The sequence below is a fragment of the Rhodnius prolixus genome, unplaced genomic scaffold (genome assembly GCF_049639745.1).
Source record: "Rhodnius prolixus isolate KJV_2025 unplaced genomic scaffold, Rpr scaffold_7, whole genome shotgun sequence".
Classification (NCBI taxonomy): domain Eukaryota; kingdom Metazoa; phylum Arthropoda; class Insecta; order Hemiptera; family Reduviidae; genus Rhodnius; species Rhodnius prolixus.
In genome coordinates, this window is record NW_027411582.1 from 4,553,897 (window position 1) to 4,577,229 (window position 23,333).

At 31.0% G+C, this 23,333-nt stretch overlaps 2 protein-coding genes and 1 long non-coding RNA gene across 8 annotated transcripts; 1 reads left to right on the top strand and 2 right to left on the bottom strand.

The window, feature by feature from the left end:
• Window positions 1-4,794: 4,794 nt before the first annotated feature.
• Window positions 4,795-11,946, bottom strand: LOC141446782 (actin depolymerising venom protein gelsolin 1-like). 2 transcript variants are annotated; one of them, XM_074113537.1, is made up of 11 exons: window positions 11,451-11,946; window positions 11,030-11,171; window positions 8,224-8,298; window positions 7,553-7,615; window positions 7,356-7,479; window positions 7,136-7,251; window positions 6,013-6,190; window positions 5,503-5,624; window positions 5,314-5,412; window positions 5,089-5,226; window positions 4,795-5,010 (listed from the first exon to the last, which is right to left on the bottom strand). In XM_074113537.1, exons 2-11 carry the CDS (start codon window positions 11,129-11,131, stop codon window positions 4,942-4,944), a joined length of 1,086 nt encoding a protein of 361 aa, XP_073969638.1. In that variant the 5' UTR covers window positions 11,132-11,171; window positions 11,451-11,946; the 3' UTR covers window positions 4,795-4,941. The 2 variants fall into 2 exon arrangements, with proteins under 2 accessions (XP_073969638.1, XP_073969639.1); XM_074113538.1 differs by having other exon boundaries at window positions 11,428-11,946.
• On the top strand, window positions 9,896-16,012 carry LOC141446795 (uncharacterized). 4 transcript variants are annotated; one of them, XR_012453851.1, is made up of 5 exons: window positions 9,896-10,183; window positions 10,259-10,704; window positions 10,790-10,929; window positions 15,421-15,583; window positions 15,719-16,012. It is a non-coding gene; the product is annotated as an uncharacterized lncRNA (long non-coding RNA). The 4 variants fall into 4 exon arrangements; XR_012453850.1 differs by having other exon boundaries at window positions 10,814-10,929; window positions 15,662-16,012; XR_012453849.1 differs by having other exon boundaries at window positions 10,814-10,929; window positions 15,683-16,012.
• On the bottom strand, window positions 13,803-23,203 carry LOC141446781 (actin depolymerising venom protein gelsolin 1-like). 2 transcript variants are annotated; one of them, XM_074113535.1, is made up of 11 exons: window positions 23,035-23,203; window positions 19,029-19,180; window positions 17,980-18,054; window positions 16,944-17,018; window positions 16,739-16,862; window positions 16,297-16,412; window positions 15,201-15,378; window positions 15,002-15,123; window positions 14,806-14,904; window positions 14,323-14,460; window positions 13,803-14,229 (listed from the first exon to the last, which is right to left on the bottom strand). In XM_074113535.1, the coding sequence occupies exons 2-11, from the start codon at window positions 19,176-19,178 to the stop codon at window positions 14,131-14,133; spliced, it is 1,176 nt and encodes a 391-aa protein (XP_073969636.1). In that variant the 5' UTR covers window positions 19,179-19,180; window positions 23,035-23,203; the 3' UTR covers window positions 13,803-14,130. The 2 variants fall into 2 exon arrangements, with proteins under 2 accessions (XP_073969636.1, XP_073969637.1); XM_074113536.1 differs by lacking the exon at window positions 23,035-23,203 and adding an exon at window positions 20,160-20,181.
• Window positions 23,204-23,333: the final 130 nt, after the last annotated feature.

Sequence of the window (23,333 nt, forward strand, 5' to 3'; positions counted from 1 at the left end):
ATTTTTAAATAATAAAAAAATAATTAATAATATTGTATTTATTTTCCTTTTAATCTCTTAAATAAAAAGAAATTAAAAATAATGTAAAAAAACACGAAAAAAGAAAACATAAAAAAAAAAAACAGTTAAAAAAGGCTTCCAAAGTCTAGAAAGAGATATCTAATGGTTAAAATAGTGATTGTTCTGCTACCTAGGAGTGACAGTACAAAACTGCAGTTCATTTGTTAATAACTCCATTGTTTTCATTAATTATTATGTAGCTCAAGCTTTTTTTAATTATAAAATCTAATACAGATAGATGGCATTATGAATGTGTTAATTGCTGATACCAGAAGTAAGGTAAAATAAATTGCTTTATGCTGAGAAAAATGCATCAAATGTTTCTTGCTTGTCGAGTGTGCAATAGTACTGCCAGACTATATAGGTAAGTGATTTTTGCTGGGTGGGAGGGTGGGGCATTTATATTTTAAGAAAAATCATTCAAATTCTAAGAAAAATTCTAATTTTTGGCTGAGACAGACGTATAATATGCAAGAATTATTTTTCATATTTGATGTTTCGAAGGTTCTTTTTAAATAATTCTTACAGAAGCATTTTCTTCTTAGGTTGATGTTATTGATTTTTAGACGAGGCTGACATATGTTATCACATCATATCATACTTTTTTCGTATTTGATTGGAATATTTGTTATTATAATTCTTATTTTTGACTAGACAGACGTATGTCTTCTTACCTCTTTCATATTTGATGATGTGAGACTAAATTAGATATGTTTATGGTGACGAGCGACAGAGCGATCTACTCCCCTCCAACACACAAGTCGTACTGAAGAGAAATCTTGACTGTAGTATATAGTTTTAGTGCTACCTGGTGGCAAATATGTGAACTAAAATGTGTTTATATAGTTGACAAGTCCAGTAAGTGCTGCAACCTAGTGGCCATTTTTAAAACTAATTTTTCCTTTTTAATCTTTTACTTTATCCAATAGTTTTTTCTTCTTGATTTTCAAAACAAAACGATCCAACATACACAATCTAGGATTGCCTTTCATATTAACCATCAAATGCAGAAACAGCAGCATTACACTGAAATTAAGTAAGAGATTATTTCCACTTTTCCCAAAGGTTTTCTTTTTTATTCCTTCCACTCTCGCAGCTATTTCTAACCTTTTTTCAGGTTTTCCTTTTTATTCTTTTTTTCTTTTAATTAAACGCTTTTTAACAATAAATTTTGAGATGAAAAGGAGAATAAATGAGATTCTTTTTTAAATTATAATTTTTTTTCTATACAGCAAACAAATTAAACATTTTATTAAAAACAAAGAACATGCAATTAGAAGTAAAAATTCTAACATTACATTGTGAAAACGTGCATATTACATATACTAAGTATACAATACTTGTTTTATTAATTGTTTCTTCACAAAAATTTCCTAGGATAGATGATTTACCTCTATTTCACTTGAGCTTCTATTGATAAGCAGTTTTGCAGGCAGTACTCCAGTATCAGAGGTTTTTAATCTGAAAATCAACAATATTTATCTACATAAAATAATTAGTTTTTACTGAGTTTAGCTTGAATTAAGAACCTAGAAATAAAAAGTATAATATCTGATTATTTATTCATAAAAATTAAATAAATGTGAAATGAACGTTAAAATCATTTTTTAAAGAACCTAATCCTTTCTTTCAAAGAAAATGAAATATATTATCTGACGATATAAAATGTTTATGAACGTTGGTGAAGAACATTTAATAAATAAAGCAAATTATTACTGTTGCTAGATGATAAAGAGGATATTTGGACAAAACCTTTTCACCCCACTGTCTTACCGGACAGTTGTTTGGTTAGGAGGTTATTTAATGTTTATTTTAATACTGTCAAAGTACATGCCCATGCTACCTAGCGGTAATCACTGGAACTAGTTCCTATTTAATTACATCTTTCTAGTTTAAGCTATAGCCGCTAGATAGCATTGGCATGATCTTAATACGTCTATTTTTTTTCCATATCTAATATTCAAGTAAGAACAGAATGTATAGTATTTCTAATTAGGTTGTCCAATTTCTTTAATTTAAATATAAGGACTTGAATTTCTGATTTATTCTCTGATTTAAATAGAGCAAATGCAAAGATGCTACAAAATTCACAGCTTACCTGAAAAATAGCCCAATAAGATAGTTTGGTTTGATTTCCCTGGAATGATGAAATGGGTTGCGAAACACCTCAACTGTTGTGGATGCTGGATTTAAAGAATGGTCCTAAAGAAAGACGAACGAAGATATCATTATTAACAATAATAAAAATTACATTAAAATTAACTGAATTATTTATGCCTATGCAATCCTAAGTTAATAACAATGTTCAATATTGTAAAATTATTGTTACTATAGTTTATATTGTAGCAATAATGCCTCAACGAATAAACGAATTAAACTTGATCAAGAATTGAAATAATTTCTCCTTGAAAAGTAAGTCTTTTTCAAACAATAAAACCATTTCTCATTCAGTAACTCATTAAACATGGGTTATAATGGCAGAAGACAACAAGCTTAATCTGCCTATTAGAGATATTTGACTTAATTGTTGCAAAAAAACGTACATAAATGTAAGTTCATGTACCTTCTGCATAGTTTGAATTTAGGCAGATCATAACACTTACTAGGTATCTAAACTATTACTGTAAACTTAATTATCTATCTCTAGATAATACGACATAATATCTTAACTGAACTATCAGCTGAAAAGATGTACTTACTGTTGCTGTAGGAGTTAAAATATGTTACACTGGATAAAATGTCAGTAACCCAGCCATTTGTTTGAATTAAACTAGTTCAGAATTACCATTAGGACGTCGAAAGAACGCTGAGAACAAAAATAAACTATAAAATAATATAAACTATTATTTATACAATTGTTTTCATTGTAATTTACAAATATTTAGAAAAAATTCAATTTTCAATAAGTTAGAATTTAAAACTACCGCTGCGAACCTTGCAACATCCGAGGTCCATAATTCTAGGACGTTATTAAACTTTACATTATTAATTTAAATTTCATGGAGATTACTCTCCTCTTTAAATGGAGAAATGTGAATATTTACGTGGAAGTTCATTATTCCCAAATACATAATCGTAATTAGAAATTTACTTTTACAGTAATAAAGACGACCATAAATTGTTAACGTGTTACGAAATAAATCTACCTACTTATGACCACTGAAACAATTTTATGAAACAAATAATGAAGACTAAAATCAACTCTCTAAAATTACTTCCTTACACTTAAAATGCATCTACTATCAACTGTCTTGGAAACATGTCAATTTCATAAACACTTCTAATCACATCAACTCGTAATTAAAAATAAAAGTAAACACAAAAAATGTTGCTTACCTGCAAGAAGTCCTTAACGCAGAAATGATGCGAAAACAAGTTTTTTAATTTCCTAGCAAGTTATCGCTTAATGCAAATAGATAATACAATCAGTTTACTAAGGTATGTAAAGTTCTCACTGACTTAGTTACAGCAGCATCAACTTAATACTATCAATCATTAATAAAACAACATTAAATTATGAGGTAAAAAGTGAATTTTACATGGAAATTTTTTTAGAGGAAAACTTTTTTTTTAAAATACTGACGATATAAAATGTTTATCAACGTAGGTGAAGAACATTTAATAAATAATGTAAATTATTACTTTTGCTACATGATATTGAGGATGTTTGGACAAAACCGAATATAACCTTTTTACCCCACTGTCTTACCGGACAGTTGTTTGAAGGTTATTAAATGTTTATTTTAAGCGTCAAAGTACATGTTCATGCTACCTAGCGGTAATCACTGGAACTAGTTCCTATGTAATTACATCTTCCTAGTTTAAGCTATTGCCGCTAGATAGCATTGGCATGATCTTAATACGTCTTTTTATTCCATTTCTAATGTTCAAGTAAGAACAGAATGTATAGAATTTCTAATTAGGTTGTCCAATTTCTTTAATTTAAATATAAGGACTTGAATTTCTGATTTATTCTCTGATTTAAATAGAGCAAATACCAAAATAATATATTTATAAATTCCACTCTTTTCACAAGCTAACATATGTATAACAAAACCAACCAATCTTATGAAAGCATTTTAATAATTATGGAACAATAATATTGGTTCAACAAGCGAGACAAATTTTTAATAAATCTCCATAAGATGTATCGATATTTCACAAGTATCGTAACTAAAATTTCCATAAGTAAATCAATAAAAACTAACAATTTATAAGAAGTTGAAGATGGGGTGTAAAGGTTGTCTACAAATCTAACGTTGTTCCTCAGCCATGCAATCCATTGTATCCATCAATCAACAGTAAGGCTTCAATCTTCTGCAATTACTTTATGCCAATATCAAAATACATTGAAGGTGATAATAGATTGGCTCATAGCAAAGTTGACTTCGTAGTTAAATGCCCTGCTGTCAAAGTTTTATGGGATGACAATATCACTTACTGCTTACTAAAAACTTCACCCAGCTCGATATCGAAAATTTAAGTTTTACTACAATATTAATTTTGTCTTACCATTATCACAGGAAGACTTCACAATCCTTTCTAGAACAAAGCGTCTCAACCTATCTTTTAGATGATTCAACGTAGCGTTTTACATTTATTTATTTTTTAAATGTGTCCAATATTCAATCAAAACAGCTGTAGTAATTAAAGTAAGCACAGAAGAATTCCCAAACTAATATTTGTTTTTTACAAATTGGCAAAACACTACCTTTTATGAAGGATAAGCAAAAATTAAAAAAAAAAAAAAAAAAAAAATGTATTACTATAAAATACATGTGCGAATGATAATCTTAAATAAATATTCCATGTGCGCAGTTATTTTTTGATTGGCAAGCGACCAGAATTCATTTTAACATCTTGACACTCCGTTCCAACATCTTAATCACGCCAGTCGTCAAAGTATTCTTTAAAAGCTATTGGTTCACCTGCTTCAACTATTCTTTTAATCTGAAAACAGAGTTTATAGGAGGAATATGACTTGATTTAAACTTACCCAAATTAAGATAAACTGAACGGACAGCTTACCTGAGTCCATGCAGGATAATTTTTCTCTTCAAGAAAAGTTTGCCCCCTTTTTAAAGATTCGATTTTTTCTTGCGTAGTAGAAGTACGGCCAACCCATACATAGATTCCAGAATTAACTGTGTCCAATATGAAGCAATCCTAGAGAAAAAGAATTTGTCGTTTTTCAAATTGATCTTAGACTAGAGGAACAGTAATATTATGAATGTAAATACTGATTTATTATACCTCAGATTTAAGCATTGATTGTGACAGAGGCTTCTCTGAGAGTTTCTCTGAAATCAACTTACCACTAGCATCTGAAACTTTGTACAATGCTACAATTGCCTGAAACAACAATAAGAAATAAGAATTTTTTCAGTTTCTTAGATAATTTATAAATTATAATAATAGAAAATTAGTAGAAATAAAACTTACATTTTGTTCATTTTCAAATTCCTGATCATCTTCACTAGCTGAAGAGTCAGCTACTTCTGACGGGGAACCTGAACCAAGGGATGTAAAAAATGAGCACACTTCTTCGTCGCTACTTGATGAGTCTAAAAATAAGCATTTTACATGATCATATTATTAGAAGGGTGGATAATTCTTTGTTAATGTTAAAACTTCTCTACTGTTCTGGGGAGTACAGTTAGGAAAGATCCCATTGTGATAGATTGGATTAATCTACATTAGGGTTCCTAATTTCTAGAAATTATAACTCTAGATTAATAAGCATTCAGGTCTAAAGACACATCAACTTTTAAGGTCAATGCGAACAAGGTAAAAAAAAAAAAATTATAATTGTTCATCAGTATAAATCCTGAAGATGTCCTAGTTCCGAGGTAGAAAGCTAGCCATTAAAACAAAAATAAATTAGCAGAAACTGCTGAAGGCAGTACTCTACGGTAAAAATATCAACATATTTAAAATAATTGAATATCCTACCAACAATTGTAATCGTTGCTCTTCCATTGTGATCTTGATCTCTAATGAGATTGGCAGCATTTATTGCTTTGAGACGTTCCGTTCCTTTTGCTTGACTGCCAACCCAAACGTAGATATCACTTCCAGCTTCCAAGATAAAACAGTCACCATTGTTAAGTGATTTAACATCAACTTCTACCTGGGAAAAAAGAATTTTTATTTTGATTCTGATGAGATTTTAAAGTCAGGTTTTTTTTTTAAAATGCATTTATCTTTAAAACAAGCTTGGACTATTGGACGTGGAGGAAGGTAATTTGTAAGTTTCCACAAATGACAACAAGACTGGTTTAACGGAAAGGAATTTCAATGGAACAGAACAAATTCAATTCCAAAAACAATGTATGGATTCATTTATTTTTGGTGGGTTGCCTAGCACTAGCTCTTAGCAGAAGCTTATTATTACCAATATTTTATTAACTTAGGAAAAAAGTAGTTATTAAGAAATCAAACTTAAAAATATAATTAGTCATTTATAATATTATAAATGTGGACTGTGGTTAAATTATTTAAAAAAACAAAAATTAGCCTAAAAATAATAAGATATTTTCTAAGTATATACGAGGCAGATAGAGGCCGAAACGTCATAAAATGAAAATAAGAATAAAAAGAGACCAAGTAAGACTTGATTGAATGACCATATTAAATTTTTAATAAACCTGGCATTTACAGGGTGTTCAGCATAAGACTACCGTTACTACGGGAGGCGATTCTGGGCATCATTTGCAACAAAAAATTGTCTATATAAACTATGGCTCGATTCGGCTCCGTTTTTTTATAGATATTTTTAATTTTATGTTTTTTTAAGGAACTACTACTTTTTAGCAAAAAGTTGCCTATATTTCTTTAATAGTTTGAGAAATATAGACAACTGTTTGCTAAAAAGTTGTAGTACCTTAAAAAAACATAAAATTAAAAATATCTATAAAACGGAGCCGAATCGAGCCATAGTTTATATAGACAATTTTTTTTTGCTGCAAATGATGCCCAGAATCGCCTCCCGAAGTAACGGTAGCATAAGTGCTGAACACCCTGTATAAACAACCAAAAGTAAAGGAAATATATAAAAGTAAAAAGTCCTACTTACCATTGTGACGCGAACATTCCTCCTTCCTTTTACCTGGTAAAGTTTCTTTTCCCCTGGAGCGTTAATTTCGGCATGCTTGAAACCTGATGCGACACCTCCAGGTAGATATCTTATACCTGTAAAAAAAAAAGTCGTTATGAAGAAATCAAATATAAATATACACAATTATCCATCAGTCATAAATCTTAGTTTTATCAAACTACAGACTACTCAGCATTACCTGAGGGAAAGTATTGGAGAAATTGTTCAGATTCATGTTCTTGAACTTCTCTATGTTGCACTGGATTTCCTCCAAGTGCGTCATCCAATTCTACAGCGAATATAGCTGCTGCTCCAGCTTCATCCTGTATTTATTTATTTAATTAATAGTTTAAATTTTATTCACCATGTTAATCTCATTAAACCAATTAAAGGTACCTGAGATGTTGATTTGCCTAACCAAAAGTGTATATCCCAAACTTTTGAACCACTACCCTTGGTCTGAAAATAATTCACAATTGATCAATTAATTTAATGATGAAACAAATAAATAATGTTCAAAAAAATAAATTTCCTTTCCTTAAATGAAAATCTTTGAGTAGAATCTAAATTTTCTTCTATGGTATCTTCTTTCACCCGCACTTAATTAGTTTCGATCTTATATCGATTACTATCAAATTCTAAACAATCTCATTGCATCCTTAACTTTCTTTTTGTTGTTGTAATACTTATATTATTTTAATATAAAAATTATACAAAAAACAAACCCTTATATTAAAAAAGTCCTTATTATAAACAAGAAAATCTATTCATGTTTTTCTTAAAAATAAATATATATAAATATGCAATAAATTAATGGCTACATGTTGTTCAAAAGTTTGAAAGCTCAGCACACGATCAACAATTTATTGAGCTTTGTATAAAAAGTCGAATTCAAAGAAACATGGGATTATGCAAAGATTTTCATATAAGGAAAAACTACTTTTTATTACAACTACCTATAACTCAGCTTCAGTTCTAATTACAAAATAATTACAGATTTAAAAAAATGGATGATTTGTAAAAATAAGCAAGAAAATATTTTTTACTAATTCATCCGATTAACCTACCGAAAGAAGTATGTAGGAATCGCCTTCATGAAATTTACCATAATCACTTTTTGGTAGCGGAACTGGTTCTAAATTCTGAAACAAGATTAATTAAATTAATACAAAACTGTGAGAACGTGTACACAAAACAAAATATAATAAATGATACAGATTCACTTAATGCAAGACCACCTTGAAAAATCAAAAATGAAATGAAACTATATTTCAAATCTCTCCAAATGAAATCAACGAATTTCTCATCGAAAGTTTCAAAATCCAGGAAGTATACTAAGAAGGAAAGAATTCTGAAAACACCAATAGGATTGATGCCCCAATAGTTGTTGTCCTTGTACTAAAAATAGATAACTGTGACAAATCGTGAAGATCAATTCAAACTAGATTTACATAATGTATGTCTGAGTAATGCTACAGATAGTTTCTCACTGACAGCATCTACTTGTCATAACACTTTTTTTTTAGAAATTAATACCGCGTGACGCGATCTATTGTTCGAATTTTGACAATCCTATAAGCAAAAATACGATGTATATTTACTTATTACCATTATTAGCTTCAATTTTCTCTGCCTCTCGTTGCATTGCGACCAACCATTTTTTTTATTTTTAGCTTTCACCAGAAACACACTCTGACATCCTCCGGATATGATAAAGAGGTTTTCCCAACTAATCTCTCACCCTATCTAAGATTCTAATAATGACTAATTCCGTTTTTATTAATAGAATTAACTTTTACAATGTACCTAATTTAGATCATTAACTCTTTCTCTTGAATTATCCTCCTACAAGGAACAGACTCTCTACCAACTGAAATACGTACAATAGGCGAGTGTTATCGACAGTTCTTCGACATAAGTTCTTTCAAACTTTGTACAACCTCATTTAGACTACTACTATTTGGTGTACGGTGTATCTTACTGCTGCGCGTGATAATCAACTTTAGAAGATACGAATTCCTAAATTAGATTTTTTTTTTTAATCCAGAAAAATAAAAATAAACCTCAATTTTCTCTGAAAATGCGAAAGAAGGAGAAAATGATTTTTGGGTATAAGAAACTCTCTACGTCACCGATGCCCGGCTCCTTTTTCTATTTACTTGCCGGCAAATCTAACGTTAAAACGGAACTGACCACAACAAACTTGACTGTTTCAACAACACTAAACAACTCCCTATCAAAGTGCTTTCATTATTACAGGAAATAGATTCTGAAACTCACTAGCCGCAAAGATAAGATTTCTCTTTGTATGAAAGGAGCTTTTAAAAACAAATTATACGAACATTTATATTCTTTTTAACATTCTTGGATGTGACTCACGCTTCCTCTATTAGAAGAAAGAGTCATTTCCTTACGGTGTAGGTTTTCCCACCTGTTAGTATTTGGGAGCTAATTACTTACGTAATATAAATGAGAACTGTAAGTTTTTTTGAGAAAAATTAGCATAACAGAAACTGAAAAATAAAATAATTTAAAAGAAGAGTAAAATTTTGGAAAGAAAACGCAAGGCTCTTCTATGTAATGTTTTATTTCATCAATTTTTTACGTCTAACTTCGAAATTTCAGCAGTTTTGAACTTACTTTAATACTATGTGGATTTAAATCTCAGATGGATGCCAAATTTTATTATTTATAGTTATTGCTAGGAAACAAACTGTATATTAATAAAAATGAATTCACAGTTAAATTTGTCATTTAAAATTGAAGTATTTATTAAAGTAATAAAGTTCCATACTACCCATTTAGCATTAAACTAGTTACATTGGTTTTTAACACAAATTTTGCTATCTCTTACTAACTGTACATAAGTTGTATTGCGATATTGTCAAATTGTGAAATACATTTTTTATAACCAATAAGTTTTAGCATATGTTTTATGAGTTGGGTTGGTGTGAAAAGAATATTTCAAAAACTAAAAAAGATCAAATCAGGTATACCGTTATCGAGTCTACTGCTACCAACGCTAAGGTAATTCAACTGGAAATGCGATTTTACTATTATCCGCGATTGCCTATAAAATAGTTATGATCTTTTTAAACACAGGAAAAACGTCAAGGGTGAAAACTTGAATAGTGGATTAAAATGCACTAACATTTATCGTTCCTTTATACAGGCGTAGAAACCAACTAAGGTTATCGAAAATAACTAATTTATTTGAAGAAAAGTAGTGATATTACAATAAACTTGCCATTATTGAAATCTTATAAATGAAGTAATTCTAATAAGTTCTAGATTGAGGCGACCAGTCATATGTACCGCTAACTTAAAGATCCATTGTTGCTCCCTAAAGAGTGAATTCGGTTCATAATCTGAACTGTTAAAAATGTGTGTGATGAACTCAGATTCTCCTAATGATTCGCTAATCCCAACTAGATGGACACATTTACTACCTCTATGGGCCCTAAGTTGTTGGGTGATAAGGATTGTTAACCTAGGATGCTCGAAAATGAAGAAGTGATAATTCACTTCTCCCTACGATAACAATTGGAGTAAGCGATAGTTCACATAAGATTTTTTTTTTTCTGATTAGCAAACTCTTAGGTAAAGAGAATGTGATAAGGTTCCATGTTACAGAAATGTGCAAATATCGAATTTCAGGTGCTATAATTTTATTTGTCTGGTAAATGACTTTATGATTGACAAAACGAACATATAAAGGAAATGGCTTATCCGGCGCCACAGGAAAGACTACGCCCACCAGATATTATCTAAACGTGGGTATCAATGTCATTTCAATACTTAAAAATTATATACATGAAATAATATATATAATATCAAATTTAAAACAAAAAAAACATGGCATGATGTGCTTACTTCAATGCGCCAAACTTCAACTCCTGAGCTTTGTCCAGCCCCACGGAAATTTTGATGCATTACCATGTCTGACATTAAACTGTCGCTTGAAGCAGTAAACATTGTGAGTCGACCCGTCCACTAGCGCTCCTAGTACTCTAAACTGGAACATGAAATTAAAAAAAAAGGTAAAAATAAACACAGTAAAATGCATCACCGTAGCCTTGTAATTTGTAGAATCCCAAGGCTATCTGTAACATCACGGCAATTATGTTGCAACGCTAGTTCAGTTTGTTAAAACAATTAATTCTTATTGTTTTAAGGGTGGAAAATTTAAAGAAACCATAAGAATTATTAATCCTTTTAAACTAAGGCTTAAATTACTTTCAAAGCACTAAATGCAGGCAGAAGTTAATTACCTAGGTGAAGGTTGTTCACTGACCTTGGTAAGCCTTACTTCAGTAAACGATTCTAGAATTCTAAATATAACTGGTGTTTATTTCACTTCATTCTCATATGATTAAGATGAAAACCAACACGGAAGAAAACGTTTATGAATTAAAGGGATTACCAAATCATTATGAAATTCCATATGTTTGTAGTTGTAAGAATTTTAGTTTATAATAATTTTGGACACCATTGCACATCTCTTTTCGTTGTTCTTAAAACCATCGTATCCACTATCTGCTGGAGAGTTCGCACCAAAAATCGTATATCAGATTCAGTACTGGTGAAATAAAATCACGTGTGCTTTACTGGCCTACGTTACTATGTACTTTTATTACTTGGAACACTTCACTATAGTTGAACTATATAAATATTTCTTCAAATAAACCATATAAGTTCAACTACATTTTTGAACAACAATTAAATAGGTAATATATTCGTAATAGTCGTTACTCAAGGTTCTATTTTTACCCACAATAAAAAAAAAAATCCTTGTAACCTGTAAAACCTCCCCCTTACCTGAACAAAAGGTAAGTAACCTTTCCCAATGTCGTAATCGATGTTGCAGTTTATTACACAATTTATCCCTTCAGATAAGAAAAAACACTTTTTTTTTAATTAAAGACAAAATAAAATATTTTAAAAAATAAAGACGTAGACAACTGGAGTATTTTTCAATGTTTTGCCGGCCTTCGGACATGTATTCTTGATACAGACTACTCGATCCATCATCTCCACAATGAGCTGTTTGAGGCATTTTCCACTTTACTATCCTTTAATTTTTTTGGGGGGGTCGGAATTCACGCTCGTGCTCGTCATACGCCCTTACGAATGTAATAAGAATCTTAATAATTTGAATGGGATATTTTATTATATAGTCAGCCTAATTTCACTTGGATTTGGTCCAACATACTTTTACTTTTGCAGCTTATCTCTTACTTTAACAGCTTCTTTCTGCCAAACCAGCACATGGACAAACATTTACAATTGCGCTAATCTGGAATCAACATCACAGAATTCATTTTTTAAAAAAACGTTTAATATTGCTGCTATAATTGGCTATTTTTTATGACACCTAAATTCCCTTTTATTGCAGCACAGATATAATAAAGATAAAAGGAATATTTTGTCTTTTAGTGCCATGTTACACCACTTACTATGTTTACGTTTATGTAAGTTTATAAATAGTTCAAAATGTGCTAGTTTCTTGAGATCTTGTTATTTATCTTACAAGTTAAATTTGGACTCGGTATCTCTAAGGGAAAATCTGTTGGTGCAATGCCCAAGCAGATTTAAATAAGGAAACTGTTACAAATTTATATATTATATAAAATAATAGCTTCGAGGTCCTTTAAGTCCAAAAAAGAAGAAGAAGCTTTCAGGGTATGGTCAGAATGTAAGTACGAAGATTATGATCTCATAATCGGAAAATCGAAGGAATTTCGATTGAGTCATGAACTGACAGTAACTTAGCGAACAAAATCTCTCAACTGAAAGTATCGTGATTTAAAATGGATTTTCCACTTTTTTCGAGTTTTTCTAGAAAAATCACTCATACGATTTTCTTTGAACTTTGTTTACCTATTGTACTCATTTTGATTGATAACATTGATTAGAAACATTTTTCCAGAAAAAATCCGATTAACTGGAGTTATCCTACTTCTTTACAAGGTTCCTTCAGTCCCAAAAAGTGATTTTTACAAATTATTCTATGTTCACATGTTATTCAGATAAGAATAAAACGGAAAATTGCGGAACATCAAATCAAATATTTTGACTCACCTTGCAAACGAAAGAAATCAATGTTTCAAAACTTCTAAAAATGCTAAATATGAGTGAAGAACTTAGTATGTTAATGATCTAATATTTTTTATTATCAATAATTTTTAGAAAAAAATAATAAACTCATTTACAGAAACAGAATAAATAGCAGATAAGAGTAAAGGTCTAAAGTTTCAAACTTACTTTCTGGTTTGTGAAATCTCACATTCAACTGACGACGAAATTTGATGGTAGATCAATTAGTTTACAGTTTCGGATTGTCAATTATCAATTTTCTTTGGTTTTAGATCACATCTTTGCAGCTTAGGATGGTTATTGGACTCCTAAAAGTATGCATATTGTGCATTTGTGTTCCTTGTTTATATTTTCCACTCTGGTTTGTGGTATTCTGGGCTGTGGTTTTAATAGTAGTGGATGCAATAAATAACTAAGGAAGTTATAGTCTGCAATAGTTGCGATCAGGTCACTACAATGGCAAACAGTTGCAAATGACTTATATAATAGTGTATATACTATATATTTTTTTCGTATAATTAGAGCGGCTTGAAGGGGTAAAATTAAACGCTTCTTTGTTAAGTTCTATTTAATTTGCTTTTTTGATTATAGATTCAAAAATACTAGTCTAATGAGCATGAGTATCAATTGTATGCATAAAAATCAGAGTTTTGAAGAATAACACCCTTCTGAAAATGCAATAATCGAGTATTCTAAAATTGTTTTGGAAAGTATTGGCACCATTCTTTCTTCCATAGAATCAATTTATTTTTGTAAAACATTGCAGCCAACTGCCTTCCTTTTTAATTAGTTTTATTATATATTTTGTGCAGACCTTAAATATGTTAACAGTGGAAATGTTCCCTTTGGGTTTTGCTTTCTCAGATTAGCGAAAGTGTTCAACCTCTTCCTATGCCACCAGCCAACTGAGAATCTCTCCAGTCATCAAAGTATTCCTTGAAAGCCGTCGGTTCTCCACCTTCAATGACTCTTTGCATCTAAAATTTGTGCGAATTAATTAATTTGAAGTCTTTGTTTTTTTGAAAAGAATTAAAAAAAAAAATCACGGGAGTTGAAACCAAATATTTCACCTGTGTCCAATCTGGATAATTGTTATCTTTAAGGAAAGCTTGGCCACGAGCCAGTGCCTCCACTTTTTCTTTAGTCGTAGAGCCACGTCCTACCCATACATAGATTCCAGATGTTACCGTGTCCAGGATAAAGCAATCCTAAAAACAAAAAATTAATACTAGTTTTCTGCAATTTTCTGTTAATTTGGCATTCGCCAAAGAATTATACTTGAGCCTGGGCATAACGTATACACCACCCTCTCGCGATCTGAAAGATTCTCTGAAGGAATATTGATTTTAATGGGATCCTGGAAGGCTCTATTCTCAGATTCCATGAAAACTATATATTTTTAATCCTCATTTTAGTAAAAAAAAAATCTAAGTCTCAAGATAATTTATTCCGCAAATGGTGGTAAAAGAAAGACGTGTGAATAAGGAAGTGGGTTTAGGAACACTGCTGCCCACACGTATCTTGGATATACATCGTATACCTCAAACACTTACCTCAGATTTTAGCGATGATCGTTTTAATGGTTTCTCGGGAAGTTGCTCGGCAACTAATTTACCAGTAGCATCCGAAACTTTGTACAACGCTACGATTGCCTGGAAAAATTAATATGAAATAAAAAAAAAAAAACTTCTTGGGAGTAAAAATTTATTTAAAAACTGTTATCTTCGAATCATTAAACATTCTACTTACATCTTGCTTCTTTTCATATTCTTGGTCATCATCAGGAGTTGTAGGATTGGCAACTTGCGTGGCAGAACCTGAACCAAGAATACTGAAAAACTGGTTCACTTCATTTGCTGTGCTTGATGAATCTAAAACCATTATTAAGCTTAAGGAATTTTGGAAATACGTTAAACCATATTTTTTATTTATTTAATTTTACACTTACCAACTACTTGGACTTTTGCTCTTCCATTGTGATCTTGATCTCTTATCTGATTAGCAGCACTTATTGCTTTGAGTCGTTCCGTTCCTTTTGCTTGACTGCCAACCCAAACGTAGATATCATTACCGGCATCCAGTATGAAACAGTCGCCTTTGTTAAGCGACTTAGCATCAAGTTGTACCTGAGTAAAGTATAATAATAAAGTAATGCCAACTTTTTTCAGAAGGGATTTCCGTACAACTAAACGATTAGGTGTCGAGGACGGAGGCAGACAACAAACATTATTGACTTACACTTCTCATATCACATTAAATAAAGTCTAAGGTTAAGTCCGGGAATAAAACCAAGTACCCACAGTGTAGCTTAGCTTTGCGATCAAGTTTTATGTGAGTATGAAATAGACATTTTTAACTTAAAATATACTGATTGAATATAGATTATTGAAATTTTATAATTTCATTTAGATTTTTTTGTTTAAACTGCAGTAATGCCTGATTTACCTTATTTCGGTTTTTACACAGTAAAAATTCAGGCCCAACGAACACATTACTACCTTCTTTTAATAATCTGGCATTGAATCGGTACTCCTAAAACATTAATGACTCAAACTGCTGGTGGAGCAGTTATTTGCTGAAGGAGAAATTGTACTCGGTAATCTGAAGAATCTACATTCCGGGAGGTATACGGTTTTACATTAGAAAAATAATAACAAGGAATCGTTTGGTTTTATTAAACATTTTGGTTTTGTATTCAGAATATTTTAAAAACTATTTCAATGGGACTGAAATAAAATAAATAAAAAGTGTTATTAAACATTATAGTCTTAAAATAATCTACTGAGAGAAAGAATCAATATTTAATCAGATATTCGCTTACAAGCAATGTCTAATAAGCTTATTATTGCTTATTAAGTAAGTAACCTTATTATTGTAAGATTATTATTGCTTACTAGCAATAATAACATCTATTTAGAGCAATTTATTTAATTTTAGCAACCATAAATTTATCTCACCCCAAGTAGAAGCCTTAAAAAAATAGAACTGAATCTGCGGCCTTTTCTTAATAATTTAAAAATGACAAACAAATAGAATAAACTTACCAGCGTAACACGGACATTTTTCTTTCCTTTTACTTTGTACAGTTTCTTCTGTCCGGGAGCATTAATTTCTGTATGCCTGAATCCAGAGGCTACACCTCCTGGTAAATATCTTACACCTGTGACGAAAAATTGAGTGAGTTTATTGAAGAAGATGTTTGCTTAATAACCTACAACTGGAGAAATTATACTTTGAAATGATTTCCAATAAGTGAATGTATTTAATAGAATTGTAATTAACAATTTCCGTCGCCGAATTTCTAACATTGCCACAAGAGGGCATACCTTCACTGTTATTTATTTATAACGTTAGGCCACACCTGTGAAAATCCTCCAGGAATCAAAGCGGATCTTACAGGTTAACTTAATGTTGCTAGCAAGAGCTAGAATGATCACTGATCTGACAATAAATTCAAATATATTCTAGTTTAATGAAAAGGCTTACCAGAGGGAAAGTATTTGAGAAACTGTTCTGATTCGTGTTCTTGCACTTCTCTATGCTGTACAGGAGTCCCTCCTAAAGCATCATCCAGTTCTACGGAGAGTATAGCTGCAGCTCCAGATTCATCCTGTAATATATATATATATTTTTTCTATGTATTATAATAATTTCTTCCGTAAATGATAATGACTAATAATGATATCTGAACCTGTGACGTAGATTTTCCCAGCCAGAAGTGGATGTCCCAAGCGAACGTACCTTTCTTTGATTTATCTTCCTTGCTCTGAAATCATAAAATAATTAAATAAAAAAAAACACATATGAAATAAGAAATGATGCTGTGCATTGCACTGATGATTTAGAACTCAATTATGATTAGTTTTCTATTTTAGATGAGTTAGTTGTTTCAAGTTCACTATATATCATTGATTATATTTATGCAACAGTCATTAGAAATATTTTGTTCATGAAACAAAATTTAAGATTTGAACGATGGGACGGACCCATGCCCCACGGCACCGCAGCCACCAAGAGGCTTATTGTGCCTTCCCTTAAGTCTAGTACATGAAACCTCCCATTCTAAGAAGGTTTGCTCATGAAATAACTTATACATAATTTTTTTTTATGTGCAAGCAAAAATAAATAAAATCTTCTGTGATAAATAACCGAAGCAGGTACGCAAAAGTACCTGTCGACTATCATCTGCGATAGTCAATTCAAAAACCGTATTGATCCAATCACAAGTTCAACGACTACTAGAAATTTGTCTAAATCTACTTGTAAATCCGTAGATGATTTTTTTTTTTTTCATCTATCGCTTTCGATTCGATGTGAAATGGATCTAGTAACGTAATTCAGATAACAGAGGCCAATGGATATGAGCAGCAACTTTTCATCCAACAAAAAAATTCCCTTCTGGCATCATCAGATTATCATTTCTACCAAACACTCATTTCCTTTGTGATCTGGCGATCGATTCAACAACAATTTCTTGGAAATCAAGGAGTGATATCTTCTTTAAATACAAAACCCAACAACTCTGTAAAATATGGTGGGAACTTTTGTTTTTAATTAGCACTGACTCAATATTTTATAACAAGAAATAAAATATCTATAAAAACTGGGCTTTTATTTTACTTTCAACATTAATTTTATTGTGTTACTCATTCTTTCAATAATTCACTCTTTTAGAAAGTGAACGCTTTTTAATGATGCGAAATTAAAGAACTAATAAATAAACTTACCGACAAAAGAATGTAGGAATCACCTTCATGGAATTTACCATAATCATTTTTGGGCAGTGGTACGGGTTCAAAGTGCTGAAACAATAGACTGAATTAAGGTTTAAGTAGTATTTATAAATGTGAATATCTCTTTTACACGCCATTACATTCCTTTTGATGTCAATGGACTTCAGAAATTTTCTTTAGAATTATAACTATAATAACAAATAATAGGTATATGTATGTTTGAATGTATGCGGTTATTTTTATTATATTATTTTTAGGGCAGTAAAGACAGTTAATTATTTATATATTTATTTATTCTTTTTTTTAGATAAGGAAATGTTTGTTTTTAATAACGTAAACTAAACGCATTTGTATGAGTTTGACCTAAAATCAAATAAACATTTTATTATTAATATTGTTGTTATTGTTATTATTATTAACTTCATTCCTGTTTCTATCCAGTGCACATTTTCTGGTCGACAGGTGCCGGAAATCCATAATGGAAATTAGATTTATTTTTTTCTAGCAAGCCGAGATGATACTCTCACTATTTCTCTTTCGTACCATAATATTCTGGACAATGTTAATGTGTACTAGCTTTCTTCCTTTTAATACAGAAGGAATTCAAAGGGAATTTTACTACAAAGGGAGTTTCTTTTTTTAAACGGGATTCAGAACGCTGATGACTTTCCATTCTATCGCGATCATTTTGGCAACTTCTGTTTTTGAGAAGCCTTTTGATTGCATTGATAAATGGATAATGCTTATTATTATCATTTTGATTATTTATAAGTTATGTCTGGGTTGGAGTTACAGGACGCCTCAGACAATGACACATTCTGGCTCCACTTTTTTACAATAAAATAAAAAAACATGCGGTTTTTTCAAACTTATTGGTATTCTTTTTCGGAGCTGTTACAATGTAATCTAAAGAAAATTTGTTTTATAAAAAATTACTTATATCATCCTTACATCTAACTAATAACTACTCTTCCAAAAAAACCCAAATACACTTACAAACAATGCTACCCCAATATAAAAATCTAAAAAATGATATTACTAACTTCTATACGCCAAATTTCAATTCCATCCTTTTTGCCAGCTTCTCTGAAATTAGAATGCAGTACAACTCCGCCAACATGGTTGTTAAGAAACGCAACAAATAATGATATTACCAGGAGATGATTCATTGGTCCACCAAATCGGAACATCATTACTGCAAAAAAATAAATAAATACAATTAAACAGATTAAGTTTAACAAAATCATCAACTGTTTTGTATGCTCAAGGACGTTCGGATGTTTTCTTAAGGGGGAAAAAAAATATTTTAAAGTAAAACTCGTTTGAGTCCATTTATCATTTAATTATATATCATGAGGACTCCAACAATTAAAATGACAATGACTCATTGTCTTACAACTACCGTACGATGTGCGATTCCTTCGGACGTCTTTCATCCGCACATTTGTATACGTCAACAATTTTGGCTAATTAAAAACGAACATTTAGCAGATATTTTAATAAAATCTAGTTTTTTCACCCATGTAAGTTGTGAGGATGAAGTGAAAATTAAAAGACCATACATCTAATCCGCTTTTATGGAAACATTAAGGTAAATTCACACACAATAAAATGTTACTTTGATAAGACCGCCATTTAGAAGGTCCCTTAGAAAAGTTACGTTTTTAAAACAATATGAAGAAGCTCTAGAGGTCAGACAATCTAAATAAAATAAACTCGCTTGGCTACTGGTTCTATCTAATTGATCGACTTAATCCGCATAGTGTGTCACAATACAGACTAGTCAATTTCCTTAAAGGCTATATTGTGAACTAAGCACAATAATGGACCATCTTGCCTTAGACCTGAGGAACTGTGATCCTGGGTTATTCTGTTCTGGATTTAGAGAGAGAGAGAACGAGGATGGTGAGGGAACGAGTTGCCCCGGCGAATTCCTTTACTTTTAAAGGTGATACGCAATTAAAAATGCGATTAATATATAAAAGTAAAGAAAACGCAGCTATTTTCGCAAAATTCCAGGAAAACTAAGAAAGCAAAAAAAACATTCAATAAAATTGCACTTGTAGCTGAACAGTCCCAAAGAAAAGCTAAACTATAGTTTTTATTGGTAATCCTTTTTAGAAAATTCGATTATAATTTTTCACTTTGTAAATATTTTGTTCACAAACACATACTTCCTCCAAAAAATAAATTTTCCTGACCATGATACTCCAAAATATGTACTTCTAAAAATGCAATTTCTTTAAAAACAAAAATAAAAAATCTGTGTGAGACATTACACGCACAAATTTAGGAACGTTAATAATAAAGGAAGTGTTCCGAACGTTGTACGTAGTAAAAAATTTAAAAAGTTGTTTATAAACTTGATTCCTTCTGAAGGTTACAAGCTTTTGAGAAACAAATGAATTATTTTGGCATTATGAATCATCGTAACATTTCACTACGATATCTGAGTATAAAACAACCTTGATATTTTTTTGTCGGAACTGATTAATCAAAGCTATAAAACCAAGTATTGAATAAAAAGCAATACTTATTGCTATCTTAGATCTACAACCCTAACTACATCTTAGTTATTCCTTTACTAATCTTTGAAAGTTTTATTAATCACGACGAAACTTTTGAAGAAAAAAAAAAAACCTTCTGGAACTGTTTCCACATGTGCACTATAGGATGAAGAATTTTTGCCTTTCATAAGTTCTCATTACAACTGATAAGAGAGATAATGTTTGCGACATTGATTTTCTGAATGATTCCTTACACAATGATTAAGATCACAAGCTAGAGTTATTTTGAAAATCAATGAACTAATTTTTGACGTTCATTCCCATTTACTGTTGAGTAAACAAACGCCTGCAAATACATATTTATATTGGGATCTTCGAGCGCCACGGTAGCCGAGCGGTTAGAGGTGAGACCTGCGAAGCTAATATGTATTGTGGTACTGGGTTCGATTCCCGGTCTTAGGTCTTGGATTTTATTTAATGGTTAATAAAAAAAATTTACAGTAAAGTATGTTTGCTAGTTGCCTCCGTCCACGACACCTAATTGGTAGTTGGACGTTAAGCTCCGCCTGAAAAAATAGGCGATTACTTTACTTTTTATTGAGATCTTCAGCTGTTTTCTATTTAAATTGAAAACTTGAGTAAATCATGGGAAATTCCAGCCGAGCAAAAGTCAGACCAATGTGAGGAAGTGTCAATCAGCAATCCACAGCGTGAACATTTTAATAAGTTGCCTACCAGATCTAGCAAATGTTCATCCAGAGATAGACTTCTATGAAGGCAATTTTCAGTTTAACCAAGTATAACAACGATCTATTTGATCAGTATTTTTACTGAAAGAAATTCCTAATTTACCAGCTTCTGGATCCTAGGTTTTTGCTCTAAAGTTAATTTAAGACCTAGAAGACCAGCTACACTCAACTGTTTTTGTCCGAGATACGAAGTAGATGATTTAAGAAGTCTGAATAATAGGACATCAGCGCCTGAAATTGAGTGAAGGGGCTTCTAACTTAAAGAGTGTTCAGACATTCTTTTCCTTTGGTTATTTCAGAGGCACCAATCCCCTGACTATCATAACATAAAATATAAAATGTTTTGCACGGGCAATGGGTTATTATCATGAGGTCTACAAATTATGAGTGAGAATACAGAAATCTTTAGCCCCTATCAGGATTTACTGTATAAATCTGTCTATCACCACTTAAGGGATAATTTTAAATTGTTAGTTTATGTAGTGTATAAAATTTAGTTGTGTTGCTATCAGTAAACAGGAGTTTTACTGATAGGATTCAATTAATTCAATACAGGTCAATATTTTATGACCTTGACTTTCAGATATCTGTACTTATGTTATCGTATTCGAATTTCAGGAATATTGAAAGGTTCAATCATATGATACGAAACATTTAAAAGAATACAGATAAATAGTGATAAACTTTTCAAATATTAGGTTAAAAAAAAACAAACAAACAAATGTTCAATTAAATGTTTACAACATTTTTAGACAAATAATGCTGTTCAAAAACAACATACTGTTCAATGATGCACATGTACTCTCTCTTATTGATGAAAACTGCAAACGACTGTTGAGTTAAATCAGGACTTCGAACAATAAGCAAACTGCATTTCTACAGATACAATTGAAAAGCTCTTTGGGATCACCAATCATTTAGCCAATTTCCACTAACAAGACCAACTACTTAAGATGATAATGCCTAAATATTTATTGAATAAAATAATATTCATAAATGAAGCATTGAATACCTCAAAAACGATACACAAAGCTCAAACTTTAGTTCTGTTTCATTTCCACGCATTTAAAACTAAATGGACCAAATTTCATGATACGCAAGTTCGACTTTTTACTGAATATTTTCGTTAAATAAATTCCTTTTTTCAGGTTTCCTTGGAAAATAGCCTTTAATAATTTTCATTAAATTTTGAATAATAGTACCTCCGCATTAAGGCGTATTACTTTTATTTCATTTTCCTAAGGATTCTCTTTTTTAATTCTGGAAAAATGTTAAAATTACAAAATAAAATACATGCTCTTAAAATTGGTAAACAAAAACGTACGGCACTAGGTACTTTACTTAAAGTACGAATAAAAGATTGAAACAATACCAAAAATACTGGAAAACTTCTTGGCGACTTGAGCAACTGCACACCTATACATACATAAATCTAACTTTTTATCAGACAAATTTATTTTTTTGAGTGTCCTAGAGATTCTGTGAGTTTAATTCTAATTCATCTATACTAAGACGATTACATGTCTTAGTGTAAGACATTCGTAGATCTAAGCTAGAAGCTAGATATCTGAATCCTTATTTGCTCTTTATATGAAACACGCTACTGGAGATTTTTTTATCAGCCAGATTTTAGGCGCACTTTGTGGAAGAAATAGACCTCTGATTTATACGTGAAATTTTATTAACTATTGAAAATAAAAATTAAAACCTCAAAAACATTAGCAGAAAGCATCACTAGTAAGATGAAGTAATTTACAAAATTAAGAAAATATTTAGCAGACATTTTTACTTACCTTTAAGAATGTATATATTTGTGGATGTTGTTCTGTCGAAATGAGGAGTAATAGTTAGTTAAATAGTGGTTGAAGCGTCCCCTACTACAATTGGCCTCATCCTAATTATCAAACAGGTTAAATATCTTTATATTCTCTTAAAATTCTTCTCCTTTTTTTTTTATCCATCCTCTACAGTTCCATCACTAAGGTCATCTCTTGATTTTGCAGAGAGTGGGGGAATGTTTCTAAGTACAACTCGCCGATTGTACACACACAAGTCTGGCGTTCTGTGTAAATAATAATGATTATAGATAAAC